The following is a 25,956-nucleotide window of genomic DNA, read 5'->3' as shown; positions in this document are numbered from 1 at the left end:
TTTCCAGATGGGGCTGGAGTGAGTGATAGCACAGCCGTAGAATGTTTGCCTTGCCTTGCATGCGGCCAACCCGGAATGGACCTGAGTTCAAGTCCCAGCATCCCATATAGTCCCACGAACCTGCCAGGAGCGATTTCTGAGTGCAGAACCAGAAGTAACCCCTGAGCATCACCAGTGTGGCAGAAACAAAGGAAGAAAATGAGGACAGGAGAGATAGCATTGTGGTAGAATTTTTGCCTTGCACGTGGCTGACCAGGGACAGACCCAGGATCAAATCCCGGCATCCCAGATGGTCCCCAAGCCTTCTAGGAGTGATTTCTGAGTGCGCAAAGCCATAAGTAAACCCTGAGCACCCCTGGGTATGGCCCCAAACCCCCTACCCCCAACCAACAAACGAAAAAGAAAAAGGGAAGAAAAGAATGAGGAAGAAGAAGAAAGAAAAGAAGAGGCCAGAGCCCTAGCATAGCACTAGGTATGCAGTCGGCCCAGGTTCTATTCCTCACCATCTCATATGGTCCTCCAGAGCCTGCCAGGAGTAACTTTTTTCTTTTTTTTAATCACTCGCCCACCTCTCTCAGGAGTAATTTCTGAGCACCTCTGGGCATGACCCAAAAACCAAAAAGAAAAGAGAAGAGGGAGGGAGGGCAAGATAAGGAGTGAAGATCCACCACCTGTCCCACCCAAGGAGAGACGTGACAGATGTGGGTCAGCAGCTGAGGTTTCTTTCAAACCATTTCTGTGCTGGAGTTTCAGGCTACTTCCCAACCTTCAGATCCAGATCATGGAGATATCCTGGCAACAAGGGACCAGATGGCTGTACCCAGGGTTGCAGGATAGCAAAGGGTTGGCACTGAGAAAAGCCTTCTGGCTGGAGGAGAAGTGACCCTGTGTGGGTCCCAGCCCCAGTCCTCCTTTCTACTGGCTCTTATCACCAGTGAGATACATGTCTCATATATGTGGCCTATACTTGTGTTGTTTTTTAGATTCAGTTTTTTGTTTTTGTTTTTGGGCCACACCCGGTGATGCTCAGGGGTTACTCCTGGCTATGCACTCAGAAATCTCTCCTGGCTTGAGGGACCATATGGGACGCCGGGGGATCGAACTGCGGTCCATCCTAGGCTAGCGCTTACAAGGCAGATGCCTTACCACTTGTGCCACTGCTCTAGCCCTGATTCAGTTTTGTTTTATTTATTCAGTAGTCAGCTTGTGGGGGTAGGGTTGGTGCAGGGGATCCAGCCCAGAGCTTCCTACATGCAAATTATAGACTCTTCCACTGAGCTACATCCTTGCCCAAGAAAGTCATATTTTGCTTATTGATTGCATTTATTTATTTATTTATTTATTTATTTATTTATTTATTTATTTATTGAGAGGTGGTTTCTGAGCCACATTGCTGTTGCTCAGGCGACCATCATATGCAGTATCAGGACTGGAAATGAGGTCTGCTGTCTGCAACTTAAGTATTTATTTTTATTTTGGGGAATCTGGGGCGAGAGATAGTGTAGCGGGTAGGCCACTTGCCTTATACGCAACCGACCTGGGTTCAATCCCTGGTAGCTCTTATGAGCCCTGAGCACTGCCAGGAGTGATTCCTGAGTGCAGAACCAAGAGTAATGGCCCAAAAACAACCTCCCCAGCTGGTGTGCTCAGGGTACCTGGAGTCCACTCTGCTGATACCTGGCTAAAAAGACCATGATTCCATGCTTGAACCCTGTGATGTGGTGCTGCTGTGGCTCCTGAATGGTGCCAAGGACCAAGACCATTATCAGCAGTGCTGGAAGGGCCAGGCAGAACCAAGGATTAGACTCTGGTCCTTGTGCAGACAGGTCATGTACCCTAACCTCCAGCAGTCTCTTTGGCTCCTAAAAACATTGTTTTTATGGTGAAGAGAGAGAGAGTGAGGAATGCTTAGGGACCACTCCTGATGGGGTTCAGGGGACCATATACAGAGCCCGAGATTAAACCTGGGTTAGCCGTGTACAAAGGAGGCACCTTAAGGGCTGTACTATCTTTCTGCCCCTCCTCAAAGTTTTTGAGTCCCTCCTGTGCAGCAAACATCATTCTGATTTTCCTGGGCCAGCCTAAAGTTGACAGTGTCAGCAGAATATATATGTGTTGGTGATTTGAGTCAGCAAAGAGATATCCCAGTGAAAGGGCAGCGGAAAGCTCGGGTGGGGAGGGGAGGCCAGAGAGGCCAAGTGAGGAATGTGACTTGAGTTACAGCCCAGCAGATGAGGGAGTGGGTCCTGTGGATCTCCCAGGCAGGACATTCCAGGCAGATGGGACAGCAAATACAAAGGAACCAGGTATGCCTGGTATGTCCTGGGGACAGCAGAGGCCCGTGGGGCCAGAGCAGCGTGAGGGAGATGGGGTGGTAGGAAATGGGGGTAGGGCAGCAATCCTGGAGGGTCTGGGGGGAAATGGTGAGGACTTTGGGGAACAGTGATATGGCGAGCTTCAGGGGCTGCTGTGTTGAGACTCAACTTGAGGGAGCAAGAGGGGCTCAGGCCCTTCATCAGTAGGTCTCTGTGACCCAAGGAAGGGCACCCAGAGGAGATGGGGAAGTGGGAGTGTTGTTTTGAATGTAGAATCAACAAGGAATAGATAATGGGTTGGATTTGGGAGAAGGGGCAAGGTAATTTGACCTGCCTTTGATCCCTGACACCTTCTAGATCCCTTGGGCACTGCATTAAGCCCCCAGTTCCATGCCAGGAGTGAGCCTGAGCACTGCCCATCCAAAAACAAATAAATAAGCAAAGGCTTGAATTTGGACCAGGGAAGCAGCAGAGAAGAAGGAAAAAAAAGAGGAGGTGAGTTCTGGGCCTAAGAGATGGTTCAGTGGGCTGAGCACAAGCTTTACGAGAAGTAAGCCTGGGGCTGGAGAGATAGCATGGAGGTAGGGTGTTTACCTTGCATGCAGAAGGACGGTGGTTCAAATCCCCGGGTGTGACCCCCCCCCCACAAAAAAAAAAAAGAGAGAGAGAAGCAAGCCTGGTTTCTGTCCCTAGTACCACATGATCATCTTGCCAGGAGCAAACCCTGAGAACTGGTGGTATGGCCCAATTTCTCCCCAAAAATAAAAGGGTGGGTTCTGGATAATTCCCCCTTCCCCTCGTTATTGTTGCTGTGATGATGGGGTCACATACATGCCTGACTGTTGAGCTCATTGCATTCTGCCTCATGTGTAGTGCTCCCTGGGGGTGGCTGAGGGCTCACACTTATGCTTGCTGTGGGTGAGAGGAGGTGCTCTCCTGATCATGCATTGGCCTTTTTTTCTTCTAGGGGCATGCCCAGTGGTGTTCAAGGCCAACTCCTGGCGTGGTATGTAGGCTCTTTTCTGGCAGTGCTCTGGGTCCTAGCCTCCAGAAGATGCAGGCATGTACTCCAACCCCTGAGCTGTCTCTCTGCCCTGCACATCATTTTCCTTGAGGCGATCCCATACACCTGTGTGGGGTGCAACTGGAAGTTGTTAGTGGCACCAGGGATCAGACTGAGATCAGACCCGGCCTCACATTGCCTTAACCACTACCAGCCATCCCTGGGGCCCCTGGAGCTGAGAAGGGAGAGTCCGGGTGTTCTGCGAAAGGATTAATGTGATATTTGGAGGATAGAAGTCAGGATGACCCTGTGTTGGGGCTGGAGTAATTGGAAGGAGGGAATTGCCATTTTCTGATCAGATGAAACCTGGGGAGAAGCAGGTGTGTTGGAGAAAGAACAGGATCTCAGTTGTTGAGCTGAGTTTATTTTTCAGTTTATCTTTATTTATTTATGTTTTTACCTGTGGCATTTGGGCCACACCCAGCTGCTCTCAGAGCTTCTTCATGGCTCTGTCTCTGGGTTCACTCCTGGTTATCTGCTGTGCTAGAGATTGGAGCTCTATTTTCCACATACAGGCAAGTGGTCTACCACGGAGCCTAAATCAATGTGTTCTCTTTATAAGATTCATTTATGTGCCACATCTGGTGGAGCATGTGCGCCGGCCAGCCTCTGAGCCATCATCTCAGCCAAGAAAGACGGATTTGGGGAATAATGACTTCTCTACTCACCAGCAGTATCCAGTGGACCAGAGGCCTTTTCTATGATTCTATGCCAAACTTGTAGTAGTTCAGTGACGATCTGAGGATGCAATGCTGCTCTGACTCTGTCCCATAGGGCCCCTCAGGGCACTTGAAGGTGCTCTTGGGGACCACGCTGTGCTAGGGGTTAAATACTAGGGGTAACGGGGTCAGGATACACCCCTGTGCTAATTATTGTGTTATTTGTCTTCCCCCAACCCCTGAATCTTTGTTTCTGTTTTTGGCCATTCTCAGCTGTGCTCAGGACTTACTCGGGCTCTGTACTCAGGAATTATACTTGTCAAGGCTCATGGGAAGATATGGATGCTGGGGACTGAATTCAGATCTGCCCTGTGCAAGGCAAAATGCCCTTTCCTCTGTACTGTCTCTCAGTGATAGCACAGCAGTAGGGTGTTTGCCTTGCATGCAGCCAACCCAGGGTGGACTTGGTTCGATCCCCAGTATCCCATATGGTCCCCTGTGCCTAACAGGAGTGATTTCTGAGTGCAGAGTCAGAAGTAACAACTGAGTGCTGCCAGGTGTGGCCCCAAAACTAAAAAAATAAAAGTTCCAGGAACTGCTCTATGCAAATAGAATTTTTGAGTGGCTCTTTTTGGGGTGGGGATAAGGGTGAGTAGTGAGTCTTTATCAGTGGTGCTCAGGGCTTACTCCTGGTTCTGAGTTCAGAGGTCACTCTAGCAGCCTCAGGGGAGCTGGGATTGAACCCAGGTCAGCCAGGTGCAAAGTAAGTACTATACTGTCACTTGTCCCTTTTGAATGGCTCTTGGGCTGAGAAGGAAACATGATAGCACAGTGGTAAGGCGTTTGCCTTGCGTGTGGCCAACACAGGACAGACGGTGATTTGAATCCTGGCATCCCATATGGTCCCCTGAGCCTGCCAGCAGCCGTTTCTGAGCACAGAGCCAGGAGTAACCCCTGAGCGCCACCGGGTGTGACCCCCCCCCCAAAAAAAATCAAAAAAGGAGGATCATGATGGGGCTAGAGGGATAGAACAATGGGAGGGTACATGCCTTGCTCATGGCAGACCCAGGTTTGATCCTCGGCATCCCATCTGGTTGGTTCCCTGTGAACTGCCAGGAGTGATCCCTGAATGCTGTCAGGTGTAGACCTCAAACCATAAATAAATAAATAAATAAATAAATAAATAAATAAATAAATAAATAAATAAATAAATAATAAAAAGGAGGAGTAGGTTCAGGCCAGAGTAGGTGCAGCAGGTAGGGTGTTGGCTTTTCTTTCCTTTTTTTTTTTTTTTTGGTTTTTGGGCCACACCATGTGACGCTCAGGGGTTACTCCTGGCTATGCGCTCAGAAGTTGCTCCTGGCTTCTTGGGGAACCATATGGGACGCCGGGGGATCGAACTGCGGTCCGTCCTAGGCTAGCGCAGGCAAGGCAGGCACCTTACCTCCAGCGCCACCGCCCGGCCCCTTGCTCTTCACTCTTTTTTTTTTTTTTTGGTTTTTTTTTTTTTTGTTTTGTTTTGTTTTTTTTTTTTTTGTTTTTTTTTTTTTTTGTTTTTGGGCCACACCCGGTGACGCTCAGGGGTTACTCCTGGCTATGCGCTCAGAAGTTGCTCCTGGCTTCTTGGGGAACCATATGGGACGCCGGGGGATCGAACTGCGGTCCGTCCTAGGCTAGCGCAGGCAAGGCAGGCACCTTACCTCCAGCGCCACCGCCCGGCCCCGGGTGTTGGCTTTTCATGAGGCGAATTTTGATAGCCTGAGCCCTGCCAGGAGTGATTTCTGAGTGCAGAGCCAGCAGTAAGGCCTGAGCATAGCTGGGTGTGGCCCAAATAAATCAAAAGAAAGGGCCAGGAATGCAGAGCACATGCAAATAGCTGCAGCCCTGAGTTTGTCCCACCCCTTTCTGTAATATACATATATCCTTGGGAGAATTGGAGAACTCTGTGTATGGATTGTTTTGATATTGGCTTAGGATAATTTTTAATTGTGTTCATTGTCTGTGATTATGTGGCACATTGTCCCATACTTAGGAGTGACAAGCTAAAACATTTGGGTTGAGGCGTCATCTTTCTTGTTTAGAATTAATGTCTTGGGCCCGGAGAGATAGCACAGCGGCGTTTGCCTTGCAAACGGCTGATCCAGGACCAAAGGTGGTTGGTTCGAATCCCGGTGTCCCATATGGTCCCCCGTGCCTGTCAGGAGCTATTTCTGAGCAGACAGCCAGGAGTAACCCCTGAGCAATGCCGGGTGTGACCCAAAAAAACCAAAAAAAAAAAAAAAAAAAAAAAAAAAGAATTAATGTCTTAAGGGCCCGGAGAGATAGTGCCTGCCAGGAGCTATTTCTGAGCAGACAGCCAGGAGTAACCCCTGAGCACCACCGGGTGTGTCCCAAAAACCAAAAAAAAAAAAAAAAAAAAGAGAGAGAGAATTGATGTCTTAAGTAGTTCTACAAAACAATGTACATTTAGGTGGAAGGTACATGGATGCATCACACCTTTTTTGTAGCTTTCATGGGGCTGTGAAATTGTTTGGAGAAGAATAATATTTACATAGTTCTTTCCAATTTTGGAAAAATGGAAAATCCCATTGTGGTGTTTCAGACATGTTTTAGTATCCTTACTTGTTTCACAGTTTTCACCTTTTTTTTGGAGGGGCACACCCGGTGGCACTCAGGGGTTACTCTTGGCTCTGCAATCAAAAATTACTCCTGGGGCCCGGTGAGATAGCACAGCCGCGTTTGCCTTGCAAGCAGCCGATCCAGGACCAAAGGTGGTTGGTTCAAATCCCGGTGTCCCATATGGTCCCCTGTGCCTGCCAGGAGCTATTTCTGAGCAGACAGCCAGGAGTAACCTCTGAGCACCGCCGGGTGTGACCCAAAAACCAAAAAAAAAAATAAATAAATAATTACTCCTGGCAGGTTTGGGGAACCAACCATATGGCATGCCGGGAATCGAACTCAGGTCAGCTGCATGCAAGGCAAACACCCTACCCACTGTGCTTTTTTTTTTTTTTTTTTTTTTTTGGGTTTTTTTTTGGGCCACACCCGTTTGATGCTCAGGGGTTACTCCTGGCTATGTGCTCAGAAATCACCCTGGCTTGGGGGGACCATATGGGACGCCGGGGGATCGAACCGCGGTCCGTTCCTTGGCTAGCGCTTGTAAGGCAGACACCTTACCTCTAGCGCCACCTTCCCGGCCCCACCCACTGTGCTTTTACTCCACCCACCCCTCATTTTCTTTTTTTTTTTTTTTTTTTTTGGTTTTTGGGCCACACCCGTTTGATGCTCAGGGGTTACTCCTGGCTATGAGCTCAGAAGTTGCTCCTGGCTTGGGGGGACCATATGGGACGCCGGGGGATCGAACTGCGTTCCGTCCTACGCTAGCGCTTGCAAGGCAGGCACCTTACCTCTAGCGCCACCTTCCCGGCCCCTCCTCATTTTCTGAAGCAAGGAACTGACTAGATCTCTGGGTGTCTCCCACCCACTGAACTGCATTTATTATTGTAGTTGATGCAGTAGGATAGTTATTCTTCTCTGTGTGTGTGTTGCCAAAAGTTTGTGTTTTCAGTACCACAACCACTACTAAACCTCCTTCTCTCCCTCCCACTATCTTCTCTCCCCCACCCTCCTTGTGCTGGGTATTGCATAAATCTTACATGCAAGGCAACCTCAACCTCTGAGCTGCATGCTCAGCCACAACTAATTTTTTCATGTTTGTTTTGTTTTGGGGTCACACTGGGCAATGCTCAGGGGTTACCCCTGGCTCTGCATCAAAATCAATCCTGGCAGTACCCAGTGGCCATATGGGAGGCTGGGGATCGAACCTGGGTCAACCCCGTGCAAGGCAAGCATGCTTTACCTTACTGAACTCCAGCTCCAGCCCCTGGGGTTAGAGTCTTATCATATCTTCCTTGCTCCGAAGAGATAACACACTGAGGTTGGGAATAACTTAAAGAACTAGAGCACGTAGTTTGCATGCAGGAGACCTGACTTTAATGCTGGCACCTCGGGAGTCGCCTGAATCCTAGGAAGGATTTCTAAGCACTGGGGGTGAGGTGGAGTTGGGAACCCCTCGCACCACTGGGTGTAACACAGAACCAAACAAAGGTGACTGAGCTTCCAGCGACTCCCTCCTCGTAGGTGGTGCAAAGCCAGGCTTGGAACTCAGGCACCCGGCTGCTAAGCCTGGCCCACCTGTCCATCAGGGTCCCTGCTCCCTGAGGCCCCAGGACTGTTTGGCCTCTCCCTGTCATCACCGGAGGTCTGGCGGTAGCTGAGCCACAGAGTTCAGAGCTGGAGGTGACAGGGCCTGACACTGCCGGGTTCACCCACTCAGTTCTCAGGGGGGACGCTGCCGGGATGAAGAGAAGGAGTGGGAGCGGGAAGGAGGGGGAGAGAGACAGAGTGTCCTTCCTCCCAGGCTTTTTCATCTGACCGGTGACATTCCATTCCCAGCCTTGCTCTAATTTGCTATTTTATTGAGTAACTTTCTATTTGAATGCTTCCGTGCAGAAACTCCGCCCCGTATTGGCCAGGTCACCGCTTCGCCTTTTTTTTCCCCATATAACAAGGGAGCCCCTATTCCTTTGAAGTGGAGGTGATTGCTAAAGTTCCCAGGAAGATCAGCCAGCTTTTCAGGAAACTCCTCTGCCCTTGTGCAGTCTGCAGTCTGCCTGCCCGCTAAGGCCTCTGCTTGGAGCCTCCTGACCTGCTCACAGGGCCCAGAAGCCCTGGGTGAGTGAGTGCTGGGCATGAAAGCCCTCCCCAGGCCTGGCCGAGCGCTCCCTCCCAACACCCTGATCGTCAAAGCTCCCTTCCTCAATGAGTAAATCAACAACGAATAAATCAATACACACTCACAGAGCAACACAAGGGGTGGGAGGAAGAGGTAGTTTAGCACGTGGACTCTGACGCTCGACCTGGGGCGAATTCGGCCTCTGCCACCTCCTCCCTGGGTGACTGACCTTGGGCAGATTATTTAGCTACTCTGAGTACTGGTTTCCCTTTCTGCAAAGTGGGGCTGGAAGATGCAAATGGGACCAGGGAGACTGTGCAAGAGTTACTGTATGGCTCAAGGCATTTACTGTGCACAGGGCTGAGTTCGGTTCCATCCCTAGCATCGCCTATGATTCCCTGAGCTCTGCCAGGAGTGATTCCTGAGCACAGAGACAGGAGTGAGCCCTGAAAACTGCCTTGTATGAACCCAAAGCAAAACACAATAGTCTGTATGCATCTTACAAGATTGGTATAAAAATGAAATGAGTTCATCAATAAAATCATTTTATTTTAGGGGCTGGAGAGCTATTATAGCATGTAGAGCACTTGCCTTGCATGTTTAATCCTCAGCTACACATATGGCCTTTGAGTCTTTTGCTTTGTTTTGTTTCGTTTTGTTTTTTATTTTGGGTCACACCCAGCAGCATTCAGGGGTTACTTACTCCTGGCTCTATGCTCAGAAATCGCTCCTGGCCTGCTCAGGGGACCATATGGGGTGCCGGGATTCGAACCACCGACCTTCTGCATGCAAGGCAAATGCCTTACCTCCATGCTATTTCTCTGGCCCCTCTGGGCCTTTGAGTCTTTCCAGAAGTGATCCCAGTAACCTCTGAGCACCACTGGGTGTGGTCCTAAAGCCCCTACACAAAACAGAAGGCTTTCAGATGGGAAACAGGGTTTCTGACATTAATTTATAAGCCCTTTTAGCCTATTCTAAAAACTATAATCTGTTTACTGCTATGTTCTCTCTCTCTCTTTCTTTCTCTCTCTCTCTCTCTCTCTCTCTCTCTCTCTCTCTCTCTCTCTCTCTCTCTCTCTCTCTCTCTCCCTCCCTCCCTCCATTTTTTGTGCCATACCCTGTCCCCTGTGGTGCTTAGGGTTGTGTATTCAGGAATCACTCCTGGTGAAGTTTGAGGAACATATGGGGTGTCGGGGGTCAGAGCCAGGTCAGGCACATTCAGGACAAGTGCCCTATCTAATGTACTATTGCTCCAGCCCCTAACCCTCTCTCTGAAAAACAGGTTGTAGGCAGGGGACATAGTTCAAATGGCTGAGGCACAAGCTTTGCCTGGTGGAACCCATGTTTGATTCCTGTGAACCCTCAGGAGTAGCCTTACACTGTGCTTGTGCTCTCTCTTTGGGCCCCAGAAAGCCACCTGGAGGGAAGACGGTCAAATCTCAGGGCACCAGGTTGTTCTTCTCCTTTCTGGGAACTTCACTCTGACTAGAGGCAAGTCCAACCAGGGTGCCAAAGGAGAGCTGTGCTTGATGTCCTTAGGAGTTGAGAGGTCAGTGTTGTTCCTAAAGCTGGATTATTCTAGAAAGACTTTGTGGAGATTGGACCTGAGCTAGACTAGGAAGGTTGAATAAAGAAAGTGAGCAGAAGGCTAGAGGGAAAGTTCCAAGCATGCATTGGCCCAGGTTTGTTCCAGGTCTCACATGGCTCCTGAGCATTGGGAGTAGCTCCTGAGTACCCCTAGGAGTGTCCCCTGAATCAAAAGAATAGGTTTTGGATTCGAGGGTAAGGCACACCCACAGGTGCTTGAGTTTATTCCTAGCTCTGTGTCTGTGATACTTCCTGGTGGTTCTTGGGGGACCATATATGGTGCTGGGATTTGAACCTGGGTCGACCATGTATGAGGTAAACCAACCTACCTGCTGTACTATCACTTTGGCCCCCCAAAAGAGTGATTATTTTTACTTTATTTAAAGAAAATGGGGCCGGGAGCAATAGCACAGCAGTAGGTCATTTGCTTTGCATGCGCTAACCTAGGACGGAATGTGGTTCCATCCCTGGCATCCCATATGGTCCCCCAAGCCAGGAGCGATTTCTGAGCACATAGCCGGGAGTAACTCCTGAATGTCATGGAGCCAGGAGTAACCCCTGAGCGCTGCTGGGTGTGACCAAAAAACAAACAAACAAAAAACAAAAAAAATGGAAGGAGGGAAATGCATCACATAGTTGAGTATAATACATTTGTTTCCAGATAAATGAGAGAAAAGTCTTTTTTTTTTTTTTTTTTTTTTTTGGTTTTTGGTCCACACCCGGCAATGCTCAGGGTTTACTCCTGGCTGTCTGCTCAGAAATAGCTCCTGGCAGGCACGGGGGACCCTATGGGACACCGGGATTCGAACCAACCACTTCTGATCCTGGATCGGCTGCTTGCAAGGCAGACGCCGCTGTGCTATCTTTCCGGCCTCAAAAAGTCATTTTTTTAAAAAAAAAAGGGATAGGGCCCAGAGAGATAGCACAGCAGTGTTTGCCTTGCAAGCAGCCGATCCAGCACCAAACATGGTTGGTTCGAATCCCGGTGTCCCATATGGTCCCCCGTGCCTGCCAGGAGCTATTTCTGAGCAGACAGCCAGGAGTAACCCCTGAGCAAAGCTGGTTGTGGCCCAAAAACAAAACAAAACAAAACAAAAGGATAGGGAGCCCGAGAGATACCATGGAGGTAAGGCTTTTGCCTTGCATGCAGAAGGTCGTTGGTTCAAATCCCGGCATCCCATATGGTCCCCTGAGCCTGCCAGGAGCGATTTTTGAGCATAGAGCCAGGAGTGATCCCTGAGCACAGCTGAGTGTGGCCTAAATGCCCCCTCATCAAGAATTGAAAGAAAAAAAGAAGAGAAGAAAGTTTTTTAAAAAAATAAAGGGAAAAAGGTAGAGTAGCAAGCACATATGAACAAATTATTATATCTCCAATGAAATCATTAATATAATATCAGAAGGCTTAGCAAGCACTTGTTAGCTGTCCATTCAGTTAAATTCGTGTGTTCCTCTAGGAATGAAAGCTTCAAACAAAATTGTCCAATTCAAAGCACTACTATTATGGATACTGTGGCTTTTGTGGGGCATGTTCTCAGCTTCCAAGCCTCCTGGAAAAAAGGAGAATGCAGGTGGAGGGTGCCTGCACTCTCTCCCAAAAGCCCCAGTGATATCAACCCCCAAACTGTCGTACCTGAAGTTTGGTCAGATTGGTGTCCCCAAAGAGAATCATAGAGGAGTAGAGAGCCAGGGTTATCGGCAAAATGGTGACTCTGGGTAATGGATACAGCAGGTGTGCTTTGGCAGGGCAAGGACTTAGCCCACTAAGAGTGATAAAAAAAAAAAAAAGGGAGGGGGCCGGAGTGGTGGCGCAAGTGGTAAGGCAACTGCCTTGCCCATGCTAGCCTAGGACGGACCACTGATCGATCCCCTGGCATCCTGTAAGGTCCCCCAAGCCAGGACAGCTTTCTGAGCACATAGCCAGGAGTAACCCCTGAGTGTCACCGGGTGTGGTTCTGGTTTATAAAAAAAAAAAACACCAAAATTGAAAAAGAGCAGCGTGCTAAGTGGGCTGCACAATGATGGGAGAGATTTGCGAGAGAAAGGCAATGGAGACTGCTTTTGTTTCAGAAGTTTGCAATGAAGATGCTGCTGCCTTTGCCCCTTCCCGCATAGTGTCTAATTGGAGGGAGTCTTCCCAACTTTCTAACTTTCATCCATCTTGCTGTAGTCTCAGGCCAGTTAGAAGTGATTTGTTTGTTTGCTTTTTTGTTTTTGGGTCACACCTGGCAGCGCTCAGGGACTACTCCTGGCTCTATGATCAGAAATCGCTCCTGGCAGGCTCGGGACACAATGTGGGATGCTGGGATTCGAGCCACTGTCCTTCTGCATGCAAGGCAGACGCCCTACCGCTATGCTATCGTTCCAGCCCCACAAGTGATTATTTTATACTAAATAAAATTTTGGTGTCTTCTATTTTCTTTCTTTTCTTTTCTTTTCTTTTCTTTTTTTTTTTTTTTGGTTTTTGGGCCACACCCGGTGACGCTCAGGGGTTACTCCTGGCTATGTGCTCAGAAGTCACTCCTGGCTTGGGGGACCATATGGGATGCCGGGGGATCGAACCGCGGTCCGTCCAAGGCTAGCACAGGTAAGGCAGGCACCTTACCTCTAGCGCCACCGCCCGGCCCCTTTTCTTTCTTTTCTTTTTCTTTTTTTGTATTTGGGTCACATCCACCAGTGTTCAGGGGTTACTCCTGGCTCTATGCTCAGAAATCACTGCTGGCCGGCTTGGGGGACCATATGGGATGCCAGCATTCGAACCACCGTCCTTCTGCTGGCCGGCTTGGGGGACCATATGGGATGCCAGCATTCGAACCACCGTCCTTCTGCTGGCCGGCTTGGGGGACCATATGGGATGCCAGCATTCGAACCACCGTCCTTCTGCATGCAAGGCAAATGCTCTACCTTCATGCTATTTCTCCAGCCCCTTTTTTCTTTTTTTTTTTTTTGTTTGTTTGTTGGTGGGGGTTTCATATCCAGTAGCGTTCAGGGGTTACTTTTGACTTTGCACTCAGAAATCGCTCCTGGCAGGCTCTGCCGACCATATGGGATGCCAGGAATCGAACCACCATCTTGTCCTGGATTGGCTGCATGCAAGGCAAATGCCTTACCGCTGTGCTATCTCTCTGCCCCCCCCATCTTCTCTCATCTCTCTCTCTCTCTGGGTCACACCCGCCAGTGCTCAGGGGTTACTCCTGGCTCTGTGCTCAGAAATCGCTCCTGGCAGGCTCAGGGAACATATGGGATGCTGGGGATTAAACCCAGGTCAGCTGCATGCAAATCAAATGCCCTACCCTTGGACTATCACTCCAGCTTGTTAGACTTCCTTCCTTCCTTCCCTCCTTCCTTCCTTCCCTCCTTCCTTCCTTCCTTCCTTCCTTCCTTCCTTCCTTCCTTCCTTCCTTCCTTCCTTCCTTCCTTCCTTCCTTCCTTCCTTCCTTCCTTCCTTCCTTCCTTCCTTCCTTCCTTCCTTCCTTCCTTCCCTTCTTTCTTTCGTGTTTGGGTCACATTCGGCAGTGCTCAAGGGTTATTCCTGGTTCTATGCTCAGAAATTGCTCCTGGCAGGCTCTGGGGACCATATGGAATGCCAGGATTCGAACCACTGCCCTTCTGCATGCAAGGCAAATGCCCTGCCTCCATGCTATCTCTCCGGCCTCTTTCTTCTCTTTTCTTAAACTTTTTCACGTGTGTGTGTGTGTGTGTGTGTGTGTGTGTGTGTGTGTATTATCTTGCCCACTCTTTTCTGTATTCAGGGTCACTCGTGGTGAGAGTACCTAACCAGGCATTATTATGGATGAGTCCTGTCTTTTGAGCCATCTCCTTGGTCCTGTCTTGTGAGCCATCTCCTTGGTCCTCAATGTTTCTCTTTATTGTTTTCTGTTTTGCAAGTATGGCAGTGTTTGGCAGTCCTTATACTTCTGGTGGTGCAACCTGGGATGCTCCAGTTTTTCATTTCATCTCCCTGGCCCCATTTTTGTCAACTTTTTTTGTTTGTTTGTTTTGGGTCACACCTGGCTGTGTTCAGGGCTTACTATTGATTCTGTGCTCAAAAATCATTTTTGGCAGGACTCGGGGGACCATGTGGGATGCCAAGATCAAATCCATGTTGGCCTCATGGAAGATATACACCTACCTGATGCACTAGAACTCTGGCCCCTTTTTGTCTTTTTTTTTTTGTCTTTTTGGGCCACACCAGGTGGTACTCAGAAGTTATTCCTGGCTCTGTGCTCAGAAGTCATTCCTAGCAGGCCCAGGGGACCATATGGGATGTCGGGGGTCAAACCTAGGTTGGCTGTGTGCAAGGCAAATGCCCTCCCCACTGTGCTATCACTCTAGCCATCTACCCCTTTTGTTCTAATAAGCATCTTTATATCTCATTTGTGGCCTGATCAGGCAAATTTCATTAGACAAAAACAAGTACTTTTTTTTTGGGGGGGGGGAGTTTGGGTCACACCCGGCTATGCTCAGGAGTTACTCCTGACTCTACCCTCTGAAATCGCTCCTGGCAGGTTTGGGGGACTATATGGGATGCTGGAATTCGAACCACTGTCCTTCTGTACACAAGGCGAACACCCTGCTTTCATGCTATCTCCCCAGCTTAAGTGCAATTTTGTTTGTTTGTTTGTTTGTGGGCCAACCCAGGGCTGTTCAGGGATTACTCCTGTCTCTCTGCACTCGGGAATTACTCCTGTTGGTGCTCGGGGGCCATATGGAACAATGGGGATTGAACCAGGTAGGCTGCATTTAAGGCAAGCACCCTACCTACTGTATTTTCCAGCTATACAAGTGGAATTCTGAGAGCCATTTCATGTACAGAGAAAGTGTTTGGCCATAAATGTCGAAAGTCAGGTATTATCTAAGATGTAAAAACCAGGTTGAGTAGTACAGATAGCAGAGAATTAAAGAATATGAAGAATAGATATGAGATAGAGAGATAGTGAATAAAGTGCTTGCCTCACACATGGTTCATCTGGGTTCAATACCCAGTACCACATATGGTCTCTTTTTTTTGGGGGGGGTTGGGCCACACCCGGTGATGATCAGGGGTTCCTCCTGGCTTATGCGCTCAGAAATCACCCCTGGTTTAGGACACCATATGGGACACCAAGGATCGAACCGAGGTCCATCCTAGGTCAACCCCTTGCAAGGCAAACGCCTTACTGCTGTGCCACTGCTCCGGCCCCATGCACATATGGTCTCCTAAATCTATCAGGAGGGATCCCTGAGCACAGAGCCAGGGATCAAACCTGGATCTTATAATATAAAGCTTCCAATCCACTTAGTTCTTTCCATAGCTCCATTATTATTATTATTATTATTATTATTATTATTATTATTATTTTGGTTTTTTGGCCACACCCGGTGATGCTCAGGATCCACTCCTGGCTATGTGCTCAGAAATTGCTCCTGGCTTGGGGGACCATATGGGACACCAGGAGATCGAACGTGGTCCATCCTAGGCTAGAGTGCACAAGGCAAACACCTTACAGCCTATGACACCACTCTGGCCCTGAGATTTTTATTTTTATGTAATCATCTTTTGGGGAGTGTGTGTATGTGTGAGAGAGAGTTTGGGGCCTTGGTGATGCTAGGATTATTCTTAGCTCTGTGCTCAGGAATTACTCCTGGTGGTTCTTGGGGAACATATGGGGTGCCGGTGATCGAACCTGGGTTGGCTGCGTGCAAGGTAAATGCCCTACTTACTGTGCTCTCTCTTCAGCCCCTGAGTTGGGGATGGCTACTCCAGCTAATTGATTGGGATTGTCCTGAATGGTGTTATAAATTGGGGTATTCCACATGCCAAGCATGTGCTTTAGTCCTTTATGGTAGTTCTTCTGCTTCCTATTTTATTTAATAACTTTCCAAACTTTATCTAAAAGAAAACGTAGGGAATATGTAGAGAAGACTTTTTTCTTTGTTTGAGCCATACTAATTGGTATTCAGAACCTACTCCTGGATGTATGCTCTGCAACTCTTTCAGCAATGCTCAGAAGAACTCTTAGAACCAGGGATCAAATTCAGATCAAACACCTGTTAGGCCCTGAGCACCTCCGGAAGCTACCCTGTAATGGTTCTTGAACACGGTTGCTATAGTCCAAAACATAAAAGAAAGAAAATTAAATGGAAAACCCATAAAATACATGACAAGAGATAGGGAGTTTGTGCTTTGTAGACAAGAACCTTGGATTCAATTTCTTTATTTGTTTTGGGGTCACGTTCAGTGCTACCCGGGACTTACTTCTAGCTCTGCACTCAGGAATCACTCTGGCAGGCTCAGTGAGTTATATAATGTGCCAAAGATTGAACCCAGACTGACTTGTGCAAGGCAAGCACTCTATTTACTGTAGTATTACTCTAGGCCTCAAGCCCCGGCCCCCCTGCCTCATTCACTTTCTCACTTTGCATGCTTTCCAAACACCACTGGGAGTGATCTTGGAACACCAAACCAGAAATAGCAGACTAAAAATATGAAAAGGGGGAGCTCGAGATAAAGTGCAGTGGGTAGGATATTTTCCATGTACTCAGCTGATCTGTGTTCAATCCCTGCCATCCCATATGTTTGTCCAAGCACCTTCTGGAATGGTTCCCATTAGAGACAGGAGTAACCCCTGTAGGTTAACCTGTAGGGTGTATCCAAAAAATAAAAATAGAGAAGGGGCTTGTTAGAATGTAATGAACATTTGGGCCAGAGATATAGCACAGTGGGTAAGGCACTTGACTTGCATGTAGCCAGCCTGGATTTGGTCCCCTCCCTGAACCATATATGGTTCCCCTGAGTACTGCCAAGAATAAGCCCTGAGCACTGCTAAATGTATCTTCTCTCCCCAAATAGGGTCATGTGTCATTTCTTTTTCTTTTCTTGTGTTAGATTTTTGTCCATACTTGGCAATGCTGGGATCTATTCTTGACTTAATGATTGGGGGTTGTTCCCATGGTTTTTCTGGAAACCATGTGGTAACCAGGGATCAAACTGAGGTTGGCCATATTCAGGCCAAGCTCCTTACCTTCTGTGCTATATCTCCGGCACCATGATGTGTCATTTAAAGAGATTTTGTTTGTTTTTGGGCTACACCCAGGGACCTCCGGGGTTACTCCTGGCTCTGCACTCAGAAATCGCTACTGGCAGGCTTGGGGGACCCTATGGGATGCCGGAGATTGAACCCAAGTCCGTTCTGAGTCGGCAGCGTGCAAGGCAAACACCCTACACCCCCTAAAGAGATTTTAATTATAACAAACCTCATATATCTATATCTATATCTGTATCTATATCTGTATCTATATACATATAGATACAGATATACATATATACATATATATACATATATACATACATATATATATATATATATACACATGGTTGCAGAAAGAAATCCAGAAGTTTCAGTCACTGGTCCTCAAATTGGTGCTGGTTGCTGGACTAAGATAAAGCTATCTCTACTTAATACAGTGTTATTGTTGTTGTTGGTTTTGGAGTCTTATCTGGCAGTGGTCAGGGGACACACAGGATGTTGAGGATCAAACTCTGGCTAGTTGCATTTAAGGCAAGCACCTTAACTACTGTACTATCTACAGTACTTTTTTTGTTTTTGTTTTTGGGTCACACCCGGTGACGCTCAGGGATTACTCCTGGCTTTGTGCTCAGAAATCACTCTTGGCTTGGGCGACAATCTGGGACATTGGGGGATTGAATCACGGTCGTCCTAGGTTAGCGCATGCAAGGCAAATGCCCTATTGCCTGCGCCACCGCTCCCGCCCCTATCTACAGTACTTTTTTTTTTTTTTGATTTTTGGGCCACACCCTGTGACGCTCAGGGGGTTACTCCTGGCTATGTGCTCAGAAGTCGCTCCTGGCTTGGGGGACCATATGGGACGCCGGGGGATCGAACCGCGGTCCTGTCCAAGGCTAGCGCAGGTAAGGCAGGCACCTTACCTCTTGCGCCACCGCCCGGCCCCTATCTACAGTACTTTTTAACTGCTGAGGTGGATGGTGTTTTTCCACGGTGTACAAAGTTACAAATTTGGGGCTGGAGAGGTACAAGGGTGAAGGCACTTATCTTGCATTGGCAGATGTAAGTTCAATCCCTGAGCACCCCCCAAAGTGATCCCTGAAGACAGAGTTAGGAGTATGTCTGTCAGGTGCAGCTGAAAAACCAAAAAAAAAAAAAAAAAAAAAAGACTCCTGCATTACATCCTGCTGACCCTAGTTCGATTTCTAAACAGCATACGGTTTCCTCTCTCCTCCCCCAGCATGGCCAGAGAATATACCTGAACACAGAACCAAGAATAACCCCTAAGTACTGCAGACAAGTGCGGCCCAAATGAATGAGTAAATGAATGAATGCAAACACTATTTGGATGTAGCAAAAGCTCTAAAAACACTTGACTCGTATGTGTGAGGCCCTGAGCTTGATCCCCAGCAATGCATAAATGGACTCCTAAAGAATACTGAAAAGTTTAATAGTACATCTTTCATTTAAGAAATTGCCTACAAAAATCATAATGATCTTCTTATTCGTGTGTTTGTTTTTGGGCTATTCGTGGTGCTCTGGAGTTTTTGTGGTGTCTGAAGCTTTCTCTTGACTCTGCGCTTAGGGGTCACCCCAGGCAGGGATTGGGATAGAAATGTGGTCGTTCATGTGCCATGCAGGTGTCTTGCCCAGCTGTCATCAGAATGACCTTATTTTTTTTTAATGTCTGTTTATTCATAGAACAGTTTTAGAAAAATAAACATTGATCTTGGAAGGTCATCTCTAGGGGCTGGAGTGATAGGACATCGATAGGTATATGCTTTGCATGTGGTCAACCCGGGTTCGGTCCCCAATATCCCATATGGTCCCCGAAGCCTGCCAAGAGGAATTCCCTGAGCATCCCTGGGTGTGGCCCTCAAAAATAAAATAACGTAAAAGATTATATCTAAAAGGTGAAATTGCGAATGTGTATTATTGTTTTCTGTTTTCTAAAATACAAATAGATATTTTGGTGATTCGAAAACGACATTAAATTTTCTGGTACGAAAAGAACAATTCTTTGAAAAGATGCTTATGTAGAACTTGCTTCTTTTTTAATGTGACCGCTCCAGGAACGCGCTTATGTCCCTACGGAGGACCCTGAAAGATGTAGGGATCCCCAAGGCCTCCTATTTGGAAGATAACTGAGGTCTCAAATCTGCATCTGGGCTGTAGGAATCCCACTTTAGGGGGAAAATTACAAAATAAGCCAAAGTTTGGGAAGTGGAAGAAATAGCAGCTGGAAGATTTCTTAGAGCCTGAGCAAGAAACTCCTTCAGCATCTGTTTTCTCCACCCACGTTTTCCTCAAACAGAAACTAAGGCGGCTTCAGGGCTGGTCCAAGGCCACAGAGCCAACAACTTAACGACAAGGTGAGGCCTTGAAGGCCTGGCCTTTGGGCTGCTAGCGTCTCTCTAAGGTGCCCATCCAGACCAGCCCTTCTGAACCTTTCAAAGCACAAGGAAATCACCGGGGTTCTTTGGAAAGCAAAGTTTTGATTCTGTAGGTCTGGGGAGGGTTGAGGCTGCATTTCTAGAGCTGGCGATGTAGACGTTGTTGTTGGTGGGGGAGAAAAGGTGAGGGGGTAGCTCTCAGTCAGAAGGGTCTTGCAGAGCACTTAGTCTGGAGGAGCCTGTCTGAGAAACTCAGTCTGTCCGTCCGTCAGTCCGTCCATCCATCCATCCATCCCAGCCTCGCCGGTCTGAACGTTGCAACTTGTCCCCTACGCCTGTGGCCTCGTCCTAGCAATAAGTGGTGTCCTGATGTTATACTAAATTTTTTTTCTTTTATTGGTTTTGGGGTCCCACCCAGCAGCGCGCAGGGGTTCCTCCCGGCTCTAGGCCCAGAAATCGCTCCTGGCAGGCTCAGGGGACCCGATGGGGTGCCGGGATTCGCACCACCGTCCTGTCCTTCTGCCTCCGTGCTATCTCCCGGGCCCCAATGTCACCCTACATTCTTAAGGGTTTTGGATCCCGATGCAAAGCTCGGAGCTGCGTTGAGCAGGAACAACTTGTATTTTGGATTGTGGATTGTGGGCCCCAGCCGGCGACGCTCAGGGGCCACTCCTGGCTGTGCGCTCAGAAAAGGAACAACTTTTAGGATCAGGAATGCTGCTGCTGCTGCTGCTGCTGCTGTGTGTCCCTAGGAAGCCGGGTTCGAGGAATGAATGAGCACGGGGCGCAGCAGGCCAGGAAAAGCGGTGCCCGACGCGGGTGGGCAGGGAGGGAGGGAGGGAGCGAGCCAGGGGCCCACCTTGTTCCCACGAGGCCCGTGGCCGTCTCCTCCGGGGGTCCGAGGGGCCTGGGGACCGGAGGAGGAGGAGGAGGAAGAGGAGAGGGAGGAGAAGGAGGAGGAGGAGGAGGAGGAGGAGGAGGAGGAGGAGGAGGAGGAGGAGGAGGAGGAGGAGGAGGAGGAGGAGACAGGCCGGGCCGGGCGCCAGGCTCCTCCCAGGGCCGGGCCGGGCCGGGCCGGGCCGGGCGGCTGCGTCGCTCGGAGCGCGCATTCCTTTCGGCGGCGGCTCGCTGGGCGCGAGGGGCGGAGCGGGCGGCTGTCAGGGAGCGGCGGGCGGCCTGTCGGTCGGTCGGTCGGTCGGTCGGTCTGTGTGTCGGTCTGTGTGTCCGTCCGTCGTCAGCCCGTCGGGCCCGCTCCGCACTCGGCTCCGTCCGCTGCCCTCCCTCGTCCGCCCGCCCGCCCGGCCATGGAGCTGCTGTGCTGCGAGGGCGCCCGGCAGGCGCCCCGGGCCGGGCCCGACCCCCGGCTGCTGGGCGACCAGCGCGTGCTGCGGAGCCTGCTGCGCCTGGAGGAGCGCTACGTGCCCGGCGCCTCCTACTTCCAGTGCGTGCAGAAGGAGATCAAGCCGCACATGCGGAAGATGCTGGCCTACTGGATGCTGGAGGTGCGCGCGCGCGCGATCCGGCCCGCGGGCCCCGCTGCGCCCGGCGCCTCCCGTCGCGACGGGCCCTGCCCTGTCCCCGGGGCGGCGCGCCTGGAGGACCCCGGCCCGCCTGGGAGCGAATGCCCGCGGGAGGCGGGCGGCCGGGCTTGGGGCTCCTCCCTTCCCTTCCCTCCGTTTCCCTTCCCTTCCCTTCCCTTCCCTTCCCTTCGCTTCCCTTCCCTTCCCTCCGTTTCCCTTCCCTTCGCTTCCCTTCCCTTCCCTCCGTTTCCCTTCCCTTCGCTTCCCTTCCCTCCGTTTCCCTTCCCTTCGCTTCGCTTCCCTTCCCTCCGTTTCCCTTCCCGTCCCGTCCCTTCGGGGCGCAGTCCCGCGCGGCCGCGGGGTTCCCCCTCCGAGGGCGCCTCGCCTCGCCTGTTGCGCGCGCGCGGGCAGGGACTTTTCCGCGCCCCGCTCTCCTCCCTCCCCGCGGGGGCAGGGAGCTCCGCTTCCCTTCGAGCCCTCCGAGGAAGGACGTCTCCGCGCCCCTCCGGCTCCCGGGGAGGAAGCGGGGGGCGTCGCCCCGGGAGGCGCATCCTGCTCCCGGCCCCGGCAGCGCTTTGACGTCCCGGCCCCGGCCTGCCTGCCTCCTCCCTCCCCTTATCGCCGGCCGGCTCCCGCGTCCCTCCCTCCCTCCCTCCCTCCCTCGTCCCTGTGCCGCGGCCCTTGCCACCTCCTGCCCCCCAAGGGACCGCACTGACCACCCCCCCCCCCCCGCCCCCAGGTGTGCGAGGAGCAGCGCTGCGAGGAGGAGGTCTTCCCCCTGGCCATGAACTACCTGGATCGCTACCTGTCCTGCGTCCCCACCCGCAAGGCCCAGCTGCAGCTCCTGGGCTCCGTGTGCATGCTGCTGGCCTCCAAGCTGCGCGAGACCAAGCCCCTGACCATCGAGAAGCTCTGCATCTACACCGACCACGCCGTGTCCCCCCACCAGATGCGGGTGCGTGCGGACCCCGACATTCCCAACACACACACACACACACACACACACTCACAACACACACACACACCATGCCATCTTCTGTGCAGACCCCAACATTCCCAACACACACACACACACACACACACACACACACACTCACAACACACACACACACCATGCCACCTTCTGGTCCTGCGGCCTTCCCCGGAGGCTTGCCAAAGCCCAGACCTCCCTCCACCTTTTGGGGAGGCAGCTGAAGCCCCTCCTTGGCTCGGGGCATCGTGGGGTGCTGCTGAGAGCGGCCCACCCGCAGGATCCAAGCCCCCTCACCGCCACCACCCACCCACCCCGACCTCCAGGGCCTGCCCTGCACGCCTCCTTCGTGGTCTTTCCCCCAGATAGCAACAAGTCAGACTGCATGTCTGCCTGCCACTCACGAGTACTTTGCCTCTGGGTTTACACAGCCAGCCACGGCGAGTGAGTTATTTATTGGCAGCGGCAGGACGTGCCTGCACACCCCCATTGCAGTCGGTGGGGGAGTGGAATGCGCTTCCCTTCGTGCGGGGGAAGGGGGCCCGTGGACTTTGGGACAGAAAAGCCTGGTCGAGTTGAGTTGAGTGGACTTACGCCAGGCCCCAGGCCCAGCTTGCTGGGAGGGAGCTTGAGGCTCCTAGTTCCAGCCCACCACCTTCTTCTTCTTCTGCGCCTTGAAGGGTCCCTAATCCCCCAGTCTGCCCTTTCTGAGGAGCTGGAGCAGCTGCTTGGGGCCCCCCTCCGGATTGGATTGGATTGGATTGTGGAATCCGCTCTCCCCTGCAGATCCCCCTGGCCAGAGGCTGGAGGAGGGGCCCAGGAGCTGCAGCTGCTTCCGATGCGATAATGATGCCCCCTCCCCGGCCCGCCCACTCGGGGCCAAGGTCTTTCATAACTGCTGCGGGGCTGCTGTCACTCCTGTGGTTTGGGAAGTGGCTCCCCAAACTCTCTCACTGGCTTGCTCGCTCTGGGCGGCCTCCTCCGGGCCTGGAGGACAGAGAACAGAGAGTCGCCGCTTCTCTTTCTCTGCTGGGCTCCTCTGAGGAAGTGGGGGGCTTTGCTGGGACCTGGAAGGAGTAATCCAGGCTGTTGGGGTCCTCTCCCGGAGAGCAGGGGGCGAGGGGGAGCGGATGGGCGGCTGGCACCTTCCTCCACCTTTCTCTGCAGACGCCAAGCTTTCTCCTGACACGGAGCGGAGTCCCTGGGCCTCATCTCCTGGGGAGGAGGGCAGCAGGCAGGCGGCTGTGATTGGCTGCGGGGAAGCCAGGGTACTGGGGCCCCCGACTGCTGCTTGTGGAGGAACAGAATTCCTCTTCCTGCCAAGTAGCTCTCAGAGATGGGAGTAGAGGCCGGAGTTGGGAATCCAGGAGGCCCCCACAGTTCTTTGTGAGGAGGCTGGTAGATTCTGGCAAATCTGAAGGTGGAGCTGGTCTGCAGGACCAGGGAAGCAAGATGACTTTGCAGGAGCTTGGGCCAGGAGGTGAAAGGGGCGCTCATGTTTTAGGGACAGTGGCTTGGGACTGCCCAAAGGTCTCTTGGCCCCCCTCTCTCAGCTGAGACGGCGGGTGGGGCCTCAGAGGCCTCTAGAAGGTCAGTTCATTGCAAGGGGCCCTGGAGAAAGGTCTAACTCCTGGCATGCTAGACACGATGAGGCCCAAAGCAAGGGGACCCGATTCTGGTCCCCCAGCCTGGCTTGCTAAGGGCATGAGGCAAGCCCGGGCTTTGGCTAGCCCAGGTTGCCTTACAAACTTGGAATGTGCTGGAAATGGCTTATTGCTCCTAGGAGTATGTCTTCTCACACAGCTAGGGCTGAGATTCTCGGGGTGCCCAGATACAGAATGAGTGATGGGGTGGCTATCTGCCCTCAACTGGACCCAGACTCCAGAAGGCAAGGCCGTCCCACACTAGCGCCGGCTCGGAGCCCAGGGCGTTTGGATCCTGGGACCCAAAGCAGGCTTGTGGGTCCAGGCCAGGCTGTTTTCTCTGGGGTCCTGTGAAGCTGGGGGCTGATTTGAGGGGTCAGATACTTGACTGAGGCCACCTCTGGCTTGGGGAGCTTAGAAGAGAGGCTGGGTGGAGTTACCGGGTCTGCCTCAGAAAGGGGTCAAACCCACTAGTTCCTTCCTGAGATAAAACGTGAAGAAATTCTATTTGCAATTCAGAAACGGGGCCAGTCTGGGAACCCCAGGATTGGGGGTGGGGTTGCCACCCTCCCTCCAGGACCCAGCAGTGAGATCCAAAATGGTCTTGAGGGTGTCAAGGTGGAGAGCCCCTATAGTCTCTCAGGGATTCTAGGGTCTCCAGACCAGTTCAACATCCACCTCTTAAGAGTCAGCTGGCCTTAGGCTCAACAAGTTCCAGCTAAAGGGTGTGGAAGTAGGGTGCGCGACCTCAAGATCCACCCCCAGGTCCCACCAAGGGGATGTGGGTTGAGTTGGGCAATCTCCCCTTGGAGGAAGCCCTGGGGGGTAGGCTTAGGAGCTGGGTCACAGGAGGCAGTGCCTCGGGCTCACTGGCGTCTTCAAGCAGCTACGACACAGAATTTAGGGGCGAGGTTCATGCTCACCTCCCCATTTCCTAGTCCATGCCATGGTGGAGGCACCCCTGAGAGGTCCTGGAATCCACAGTCTCTGCCTTGGGAGAGGCAGGTGAGGTGTGGCTTAATGGGCCTTTCAGAGAGAACCTAGCAGGTTGCAGACAGCCAGAGTAGAGCACAAGGCTGGTTCTGCTATCCTTGCTACCTTGCAGATGTGTGGTAGATGAAAAGTCAAGTCTTGTTTCCTTCTTGTCTCCCCTTTCCCCCTACTTCCCTGCTCATCCCCCACTGGGATGTACTGTCTGGCTGTTGTGCCCTGAGACTTCTGCTTCACTCTCCCCTCCTCTTCTTCAACCACTGACCCCAGCTCTCCACTGCACCCTGCAGGATTGGGAGGTGCTGGTACTGGGGAAGCTCAAATGGGACCTGGCTGCTGTGATTGCCCATGACTTCCTGGCCCTGATTCTACACCGCCTGTCTCTGCCTCGAGACCGCCAGGCCCTGGTCAAAAAGCATGCCCAGACCTTTTTGGCCCTTTGTGCTACAGGTAAGAGCCCGGCGCACAATTTCTCCTATTTTGTTTGTTTTTGGCTAAATTGGGGGGGGGGAGGGAGAAATATCAGACTAGGAAGTAGGAATGGTGAAGAGGAAATTCTTGAATATACCTTTCAAGGCCCTGAGTGCAGATTAGGCCTTGCTTGTATTGTAGGCAGCTTACTTTGGTTTTATCCCCAGCACCTACTTTATGGTCCTCTGAGCACCACTGGGAGCACCCCCCCCCCCCAGGCATAGATCAGGGAGTAGTACCCCTGGCAGTTCTGGGTGTGGCTCGGTCCCCTATCCCAACTGATTTGAGTACCTCAGTTCTAGTGGAGCCTGCAGGCAGGGAGCATGAACAGATGCTTGGGACGTGGAGGATGCTGAAAGAAGTGACTCATCTTGAGGGATTTGTGTTTTTGTAGTTTGGAATGAGGGACCTACCTGGTGTTTAGGGATTCCTAGATCAGTACCTGAAGATCATTCCCAGCGTTGCTTGGGAGATTGTACCTGGGGCTCTAGCCCTTTCGATCTAGTTCCGATGCTGACATCGGAACAAACAGCATTTGGCCTGTTTTGTTTCTTCATCCGGAGGGACTCAACCTATGCCTGACCACTGGCCAGGGTCACTTTCAGA

The 25,956-nt window shown here is 51.3% G+C and overlaps 1 protein-coding gene across 2 annotated transcripts in view; it reads left to right on the top strand.

Annotated features, from left to right (window-relative positions):
- The window catches only part of CCND3 (cyclin D3), a 140,309-nt gene that overhangs the window by 112,925 nt on the left and 1,428 nt on the right, over positions 1-25,956 (top strand). The window contains exons 1-3 of one of the 2 annotated variants that reach the window (XM_049764928.1): positions 21,035-21,258; positions 22,016-22,231; positions 25,170-25,329. In XM_049764928.1, coding sequence (XP_049620885.1) covers positions 21,061-21,258; positions 22,016-22,231; positions 25,170-25,329 — 574 coding nt within the window. In that variant the 5' untranslated portion in view covers positions 21,035-21,060. Of the gene's footprint in view, positions 1-21,034; positions 21,259-22,015; positions 22,232-25,169; positions 25,330-25,956 lie in introns of those variants that run through there. The other variant, XM_049764929.1, reaches the window with a different exon arrangement.

Source organism: Suncus etruscus, chromosome 18, assembly GCF_024139225.1.
Source record: "Suncus etruscus isolate mSunEtr1 chromosome 18, mSunEtr1.pri.cur, whole genome shotgun sequence".
Taxonomy (NCBI): domain Eukaryota; kingdom Metazoa; phylum Chordata; class Mammalia; order Eulipotyphla; family Soricidae; genus Suncus; species Suncus etruscus.
This window is presented reverse-complemented; position numbering and strand designations above follow the sequence as displayed.